The following is a 10053-nucleotide window of genomic DNA, read 5'->3' on the forward strand; positions in this document are numbered from 1 at the left end:
AAAAAATGGTATCAACAAAGGCTTGAGCCACGCCCAGATTGGTCTCCTTTAGAATTTAATTGAAATTTTCTGACCAACATCCCGATTACTTTCCTTTGCGAGTCCCCCGGGTGCTTTATCACTTTATTGTGCGGTTTTCTTTCTAACTAATTATACTAGAAACATAAGAGACCATAAGGCTTTAGATACAAACGAAGATATCTTTTTAAAGGACTGATTGAAAAATGACAGCAGGGACCGACCTAGCCTCAACTCCGTTTTACCAACACGTTTTAAAACATCTTGTGCAGGTTTGCAAAACGCTGTCCTTTAAACCAACAATCGCATGAACATTCAATGTTTTAATCTTTAGTTTTCTGCTAAATAAGTCCATAGTAACACAAATGTTCAAAAAAATAATAACTTCTGCGAGCCTCTTGCCTATTTTCTTTCCTTTTACAACTAGTGTCCATATTATGTCAGTGTAGAAAAGTTATTATGCCATAGACAACTAAAAAGAGCAAATAATCAATGATAAGTGGAAAAATAAATTTCCTAGTATCGCCGCGATCGCAACGTCCGAGACACCTTAGTACACACCGACGACCGTAATCAACCTGGCCCTCACGTGGGAACCTCGCCTTGCACCCACAACCGCTGTCGCACTTGCGATCAAATTTCTCGTGACAGCACCCTACAGACTCTACAGGGTCCCCAATACTCATTTAACATCAATGATGCGTTCACCTGTCAATCATCTGGCTTGGTATATGCCATCTCTTGCCGCCGTTGCTCCGCCATCTACATCGGCGAGACAGGCCGGACATTAAGAAACGCTTGGGGTGAGCATCTCCGCAGCATTGAGAACAACCTGCCGGGATTTCCTGTCGCAGAGCATTGTAATGCAAACGGACACGCCCTGCAAGACGCACACACTGGGCAAAAAGCTAAATTTTAGTGAGATTTAAGCAAAATTAAACAACTATTAAATCCAGAGCTAAATTTAAGACATGTTTAGGATACCTAAATGTGACTTAAATCGATACCCTCATTTAAGCTGAGTTAAAGTATCCTTAAATATCAATAAAATCAGGGTTGATTTTTAAGTCATGTTTAAGTTCTTTTAAATTATATTTAAATCTGTTTCGAAATTTAAGTAAGTTTTGAGTGACATTAAATCTTATTAAATCTTATTTAAGATTTAAGGTCAATCTTAAACTGCACCTAAATACAATATTAAATTTGTTGGAAGATTTTTGGATGTGTTTAAGACAACTTAAACATACACACATGAACTTTTTTGATTTATCCAAAATCTTTTTTTTCAAATTGTGACCATCTGGATTGTTATTAAGTTTTGACACTTGGGAATTTGAAATTTGGGTAGGATTTGTCAAAGATGGACTATCAAATTTTTTGTAGGAATAGGAAGAGGTGAATAGTGGTGGATATTTACCGAGCCGTAGAGCGGCTCGGTAAATATCCACCACATTCACTGACACTGAGGTGAATAATTGTGATTAATTGAGATTGCCAAACAAGAATTAAGAACTCTTTATTCTACTTTTTCTTGGGGAAGGACCATGAAGTTGAATGGGCAAGTTCTTGAATAACATTACAAGGACTTGGCCGAAGCAGCTTTTCAATGTTCCAAACTACCAAAGCAGCGCTCTTAGAATAATTGCAGGAGGCGAAAGGCCCTTATGTAAGAAATCTTGGGTGCCCAGCTCTTAAAAGCTTTCGTGATAGCAAAGCCATACAAGTTGCATAAAGGCAAAAGTAAGTCACCTGTGGCACCCGGGCTCTGCTAGGGCACAACTCTGACTGCTATGTAACAAAATATTTTTCTTTTTTGCAGTCCACAGTCAGAGGCAAACCAAGTTGTTTTCGCCAAAATAAAGGAAATTTTGAAAAAAGAGCATGGTGGAGAAAACTGCAAATGGACAGACCTACAAATGGAAGGTATGAATCAAGTTTTTATTTAGAATCAGTAGAACAATAACATTACAGTCAAAATACTCAGCGTGTGCTGCCTAGAATTCCAGAATAGTTTTGTTTAACAACAAACGGATTACATTATTCTTTTCAAAAATTCCAATTTAATTTGAATACTGTTGATGTGTTTGGTTAATTTTTGACAGGTTCACATGTTCATGTGTTCATGGTTGGATGATCCACGTTATTCAAATTAAATTTGAATGTTTGAAATGAATAATGTAAATTGTAATCCGTTCGCTGTTAATCAAAACTATTCCGGAATTCTAGGTAGCATGCGCTGAGTAGTTTGACTGTAAAATATAAACCTACAGTGTACAGTACGTGTAAGAAGGCCTCAGTATATTACAGAAGCAGCCTATAGTTTGGTCTCGAAATATTATTTTGATGTCTTTGTTTACTTTCTATCAGAACAGTTGATAATTATTATGTGAAATTTTTGATTAATCCAGTTTCCTTTCCATACAATTCATCACCCCCTTCAAATGTTGGAAAAAAAAAACAATAATAAACAAGCACAGTTTGTACATCTGTGTTTACGTGACATTCCACCAACTGTCGTTTCCAAAACTTCTGCAATACATATCCTCTGCACTACTGATTGCACCTGTAAAATCTTTGTTTATAATCTTAGTTTGTGAGAGCTCATTGAAATAATAAGAAGCAATCCCATTTATCTTTGATCTCTAAACAGTCATTTTAAGAGTATGTTGTCCTATGAGGTAGTATTAAAAATGCTTGAACAAAACAAGTAATTGCAAAACTAATTGTTAAGGATACACTTTTCTGCCTGTCTATTTTTTTCAGGATATTTTACAATTTATTTTTTAATTCAGCAGCTCAGTACTATCGCTACTTCAAAACAATCAAGGAGCGAGAGCAAAGAATAAGAAAAGGAAAGAACGAGGCACACAAAGAGAAGTGTAAAAGAAGCAGGCGTTTGCTTAATGTAAGGCCCAGTAAATGCTTTTTTCTCTCAGTACTAATGTGCATAAACTTAACTCGGTACACCCACTTTTAGTGTTACATGTACATGCATAGCGGCTATCTATCAACCTCTGTCTTTCAACATGCTAACAAACACAAACACCAGAATGCATCTTGGCTTTGATTTGCTAATTTCAAACAGCAAAGAACGAATGAAACAAAAACAGAAATATAGCTATGCATGTTATTGCATGTAGCAATAACACTGGAAGGCGAAGTCCAAGAAGTCTTCGAAGGAGCAGTCGAAGCCTCGCTTGCCGTAGATATGTCCGAAATGATGGCAGAGAAGCTCGACGAAATATTGGCCAAGCTGAATAAGCTTGACAGCATCGAAACAACTCTAAATAATCTTTGTTCAAAGATGGCCACAGTGGAAAGTGACGTATCGAAGCTGAAAGACGGCGCACGTGTTACTGATGGTAAACTGGAGAAGATGGATAACGGTTTACAATGGATGAATACAGAAGTCGAAGATTTGAAATTGAAGATAACGCTTCTTGAAACAGCTAAAAAAGATCTACACACGCAGCAACTTTATGCAGAAGCTTATAGCCGAAGGGAAAATTTGAATTTCTTTGGACTAGCTGAGAGAGAAACAAAGAGCAGCTCAAATAGCAGCGAGGTGATCAACACGCGTAATATCCTATTTGAGTTCCTGGAAAAAAGGCTTGGCCTTGAAAACCCAGAAAAAGAAATAGAGTTACAAAGAGTTCATCGCATTGGAAAACCAACTGCTGGAAAAACGCGACCAATTATCGCAAGATTTCTTCGCTTTCAAGATCGTGAGATGGTATTAAAAGCTTCCTTTCGTCTACAAGATCCGGAGATCAAAGTGCTGGAAGATTATCCGCAAGAGATTATCGAACGCCGACGAAAACAGATGAAAAAGTTAAAGGATGCCAAAAAGAACGGTATGAAAGTCTCATTTAGTAAAGCCGAACCAGATAAACTCTATATAAATGGTAAATTCATTCCAATGTAAAGCTCTGTTTACGTTCGGACGCGTCTTTTAGGTCGCAATTCAAATGGTTTATGAATTATTATTGTTAGCCGCGGGCCAAAGAGCTAAAATTGTAAACATGGGCTAATAAGTATCGAACGGAGTTCTGAATGCTTGATGGAGTTATCTTTATTTCATTTTGCATTCTTCGAGGGGACCTATGTGTATGTTTATTTATATGTGATTTTTTGTTGCATTTTAGTTAGTTTCAGTTTAGTGAGATGTTTTTTCGCTGAGATCACACAATTGGGCACTATACGAAGAAATTTTCCCTATGTATTGTACTCAAAACAGTCATTAATCTATTTATTATGGATATTCTTGTTTCTTCAGCCTTCTGTCGTTTATTCAAAATTTAGCTTTCAGATTTGGATCTTATTATTTATGCATGTTTAAAATATGTCAGCTTGTTTAAAAATAATTTCTTTGAATGTAAGGGGAATTAGCAACTTCAAAAAAAGGCGCACTATCTACACGTGGTGTCGCAGAAAGAACGCAGACGTAATTTTTCTACAAGAAACGCACTCAAGTAAAACAACAGAAATACAATGGAAAAATGAATGGGGCGGAACAATGCTTTTTTCACACGGCAGTCCGAATTCATGTGGGACCGCAATACTTATAAACAACAAGGCCAATTGTACAGTGCTTTCCACAACTCCGGATCCCTCGGGGCGCTTTATAATTTCTAAAATACAAGTCGATGACAAAGTTTATGTTCTTGTTAATATTTATGCACCAAACAAAGATAAAGATTCGGTCCAATTCTTTAACAAATTGCACACCTTGCTTCAAACTGAAAATTTAGATTCTGAGGAGAATATTATTTTAGGCGGTGATTTCAATTGTCCTTTAAACCCAACTCTAGATAAACGAGGGGGCATTATGATACCAAGAAAATCGGTCGTGAGTAGCATAGAATGTTTGCAAAATGAACTCGATCTGATTGATATCTGGAGAGTGCAAAATCCTCAGACAAAAAGCTTCACTTGGAGTCAAAACTCACCGACAGTACTGTGTCGTCTAGATTTCTGGCTCATCTCTAACAATCTTTGTGATTTTGTCAATTCCACTGACATTATACCTGCGATACGAACTGACCATGCGGCAATAAGTTTAATTCTCGGTAAAGTTGGAGAGGTAAAAGGACCTGGAATGTGGAAAATGAATGTCACACTTTTAGATGACGAAGAATATCTGAATTACCTAAGTGTTAATATTCCAAAATGGAAATCAGAGGGCGAAAAAGAATTATCAAACAAACGCTCGGTTTGGGATTGGATCAAATAAAACATCAGAAAACACAATATTAAGTACTCTAAAGACAAAGCTAAACAGAGAATCGACAAGGAAAGAATAATTCAACAGGAATACAAAGAAGCAACTAGGCAGTTTGAAAATGATCCAAGTGATTTGAACAGATGTTGTCTGAATGAGATTAAAGAAAAACTGGAATTATTGTATGAAGAGAAAACAAAAGGAATAATTGTACGAGCAAGAGCTCGCTGGCATGAGCACGGAGAAAGAAGTACTAAATACTTTTTAAATTTAGAGAAAAGAAATCACGTCAAAAAACATATTAGAAAGCTGCTAATTAGCGGCGCGATTATAACTGATCCTTACCGTATACTTACCGAACAGAAAATTTTTTATCACAACTTATACAAAACAAGTTCGACAGACACCGATTCTATCAAGTCGTTTTTAGATAATTTAAACATACCTCAATTGTCTGAAGATCAGAAGCAATCATGTGAAGGCCAAATTACAATTGACGAATGCAAACGGATTTTAGAAACTTTTCAAAACAACAAGTCCCCTGGAAATGATGGAATACCAATCGAATTCTATAAAAGCTGTTGGAATCTTATTTGTGAACCGTTCATTAATTGCGTAAATGAGTCCTTTGAAAATGAAGAAATGTCCAACTCCCAAAAGCAAGCTGTTATTACTTTAATAGAAAAACAAGGAAAAGATCGCACGTTAATGGAAAATTGGAGACCCATCTCGCTTGTCAATGTCGATGCCAAAATAATATCGAAAGTAATTGCTTCTAGACTTAAAGAGGTCCTACCTCACATTATTCACTGCAATCAAACCGGTTACGTTAAAGATCGTTATATTGGTGAGACGGTTAGATCGATTCTTGACATCATGGATTTCACAGAAAGAGAAAATATACCTGGTCTGTTGATATTCATAGATTTTCGAAAAGCTTTTGATACTTTAGAATGGAACTTTTTGTTTAAATGCCTGGATGCTTTTAATTTTGGCCCTGAATTCAAGCGTTGGATTAGTACTTTTTATAAAAATATTCAAAGTTGTGTGATAAATAATGGAATGTCATCAGAATACTTTAATCTTACACGTGGAGTCAGGCAAGGTGATCCTTTGTCTCCATATCTCTTCCTTTTAGCTGTCGAGAGTTTAGCGATTGCCGTTAGGGAAAACGAAGAAATAAAAGGAATTGCAATTGAACGACAAGAAACTAAACTTTTACAATATGCCGACGATACAACTGCTGTTCTTTCTGACATAGAGTCAGCCCACAAACTTTTTCAGTTATTGGACAAATTTAGAAAACTCTCAGGTTTAAAGGTCAATAGTTCAAAGACAGAGGGACTGTGGTTAGGCTCTTTGAAAGGAAATGAAATGAAACCGCTTGGAATCAAATGGCCGCAAGATCCTATAAAAGCACTCGGGATCTTCTTCACATACGATAAAAAACTGCTCTATTTAAAGAACTTCTCAGAAAAACTCGACAAGATAATTAAAAAAAATTGATCAATATCTGGTCTTCTAGAGGTTTATCTCTCTATGGGAAGGTTACTATCATCAAAACTTTGCTCCTACCGAAGGTTGTTTACATATCCTCTTTGTTACCTACCCCTGAAAATATAATTAAGGAACTAAACCAATTGATATACAAATTTTTATGGAAAGGTAAAGACAAAGTAACCAGGGTATCTGCGATAAATAACTATGAGGAAGGAGGAATCAAAATGGTTGATATTGAAAGCACGATCAAATCTCTCCGCCTCTCCTGGATGAAAAGAATCTTTAATGATAATTCCGGCACATGGAAGAAATATTTAGAATATCTTCTAACGAAGGAAGGTGGCTTCTATCTTTTCAATTGCAACTATAACATTAAAGATTTAACTATAAATTCTCAATTCTATAGAGAACTATTGAAGTGGTGGTCTGAATTTCGCACAGAAAATGCAGCTGACACCAATTGGAAAAACTTAATTTGGAATAACCACGAAATAAGAATAAACAACAAACCAGTTTTCTATAAAAGGTACTTTAATTATGGAATTCGGACCGTGGAAGATCTGCGCTTTGATCTTGACAATATTGATTCCTATGAATTACTTGCGAAACATATAGAGAAGACGAACTTTCTGGAATGGACTGGTCTACGCCATTCTGTACCGCCCAATTTAAGAAATACCAATTTTGTTCCAGATTACGCAGAACTGAATCCATCTTTTAAGATTGACGGCTGCCTTTTCGATGTTACTAAAAAGAAATCAAAGGATTACTACTCTCTTTTTGTCCGTAAAAAGGCACGCTTTCCTAATATTGCACAAAAACTTAACTGTGAATTTAATTTATCCGATGAAGCATTGAAAAAAGCATTTTTTCTTCCTCATTCAGTTGCTTTTGAGCCATATGTCAAGGCCTTTCAGTTTAAGGTATTAAACTCGATACTTTATACAAAATTCAAAATTACATAAAATCGGTTACATTGAAGATGATCTGTGTTCTTTCTGCAAACGGGAATCAGAGACAATACAACATTTCTTTTTTGACTGTTCCTACTCAATTTCCTTTTGGAAGGATTCTGAATCATATTACTTAACTTTGACAAAGCAACAAATACATCTCAATTTGAAAGATGTTGTAGTCGGTGTTCTAACTCCGGAACGTCCCTTACTAAATTATCTATTACTTGTAGGAAAAATTTACTTATGGGGTTGCAGAAGAAACAATGAACTTCCGAATATAAGAGGTTATAAATTAAAAGTAGCATTAAAGTATGAAACAGAGAAATACATTTGTACAAAAAATAATACATTAGATTTATTAAAGAAGAAATGGGAAATGTAATTGCTAAGTTGTTAACTTAGATATAGATTGTATAAGGCTCAAACAGGTGTAACTTTGCTATGTAATTCTTGTATGTAATTGTGTGATTGTGTGATGAGTGAGCGAGCGAGTGGGTAAGTAGGTTTAAGGTTTAATGTAAAAACTCGTAATGTTGTTAAGTATTGTTAGTGGTATAAGTAGTAGCTTGTATTGTAAATAGTGTATGTAACTATGTGTTATGCAAATAAAAATTATTAAAAAAAAAAAAAAAAAAAAATGTAGCAATAACACTGAAAGCTGGTATAAAGTGATTTTGGTATCCTAGAATGGTAAACAAAGAATAAGTTTAACATGATAGTAGGAACTGCTTATACCACAAAATCCAGTTTAAGGCATATACAGTAGCACACTTTTATGACTAGATTAATTTTACATTCCTCTGTCTGAAAAAAAATCTGAAATATTTATTACTGTAGTACCCCGGTAATTAATATTAAATTGTAACATTGTGTAACTTGCATCTGTTGTGATTGGCTAAAAAATTGGTTTCGTGGTTTTAATTTTATAACACTCATCGATTTGAAATTTACCCTATGCTTGATATTTGCCAGTCTTAAATACTGATATCATGTCATCATTAGCAACCCTCCAAGTTAAGACCATTTTAGTTGGTGTCCGTAATGATTCAGCCGATAAGCAGAACATCTGAATTGAAGTTGTGGCCCTGTGGCCCTCATTCATCAACTTACTTACCACACATGCATGTTCCTGTACTACTTTGAGATTTTTATTGAATTCTTTTTTTTATTCTATTTTATAGAAACTGGAAAGACGTACATCTGCATACCAAATGGTAAAAGAATCTATGACGCCAAGGGAGCGACAATTCACTGACGAAATTTTATACATTGACTACATGAGTAGCGAGGAATCAGAGTATGAAGACCAGGAAGATTTTGTCACAGGAGAAACGCAAAGGAAGCTGACTCAATATGTAACCAAGCAGCTGCCATGCATGGGAGAGGACCGCTCTTACCAATATAAAGGCTAAGCTTGATCGGATTCACCGAAACAATCTGACACCACATGCAAGGGCCATGGCCAAACCAAGAAATGCTGGCCGTGTTTCTGAGCGACCTGCCCCTGCTGGCCCACTTTGGGCTGTAAGAAAAGACACTGTTTAGCTTCATTGTGAACATTATACTACTTTTATCCGTTGTTTTTTCTAGTTTTGTATTTATTGATGTACAGGTGTTTGCATTTCAACTTTGTATTTATTGATACACGAGTGTTTTTTTTTTTATCAACCAGTAATTAGGATAAGTTTTGTAAATTAAATTATAATTGCATGCTCAATTTCAAGATAAATACAGATCACCAACATTCGTTCTATTAAGGTTAGGTTAGGAAATTGGAATTAATTCGTCCAGTTAATAAATGAAACTTAAGAAAAACATAACTCTATATTTGTGCGTGTGTCACTTACACTGTATTGGATAGAGCAGCTCTCTAAGTTTGCTTTCCAAGGGTAGTTGCATCAATATTTTGCAAGTGGAAAGCAAACTTAGAGAGCTGCTCTATCAGATGTTTGCCTGGAACTTGAAATGGAAGTGACATTTCAAAACAATTATAAAGCTCCACTGAGGGTCAGAACTCGATAATAAACCAGAAGATGAAAAGCCACCAAAAGGCAAAACCAGCAAATAGATCATACAGAAACTTTAAAAAGGAGCATTCTTTTAAGCTCTCTTTTCTTTAATTAAACAGCACTTAAATGTGGATTTAAGACAGATTTACATCAGATTAAACGGAACGTAAACAAATGTTTGGGCTAGGTTTAATGTGAACTTAAACTTACATTAAGTTTTAGCCTTAAAGTGGTATAAGCTAGGTTTAAGTCGAAATTAAATCAGGGTTTAAGTGACTTAAACGTCAACTTAAACCTAGTAAACGTGAGTTTAAGTCACGATTACTTCGTGTTTAATGTCCCTTAAATT

The 10053-nt window shown here is 35.5% G+C and overlaps 1 protein-coding gene across 1 annotated transcript; it reads left to right on the forward strand.

Moving 5' to 3' along the window:
* Nucleotides 1–1837: 1837 nt before the first annotated feature.
* On the forward strand, nt 1838–9107 carry LOC144641208 (uncharacterized; the record flags this gene model as incomplete). Its single annotated transcript, XM_078500249.1, has 3 exons — nt 1838–1941; nt 2814–2923; nt 8877–9107. Coding segments are annotated over 3 exons (445 nt in total), but the record flags the coding sequence as incomplete, so codon positions are not given.
* Nucleotides 9108–10053: the final 946 nt, after the last annotated feature.

Source organism: Oculina patagonica, unplaced genomic scaffold (genome assembly GCF_052425735.1).
Source record: "Oculina patagonica isolate OP01 unplaced genomic scaffold, crgOcupat unplaced76, whole genome shotgun sequence".
NCBI classification, from domain to species: domain Eukaryota; kingdom Metazoa; phylum Cnidaria; class Anthozoa; order Scleractinia; family Oculinidae; genus Oculina; species Oculina patagonica.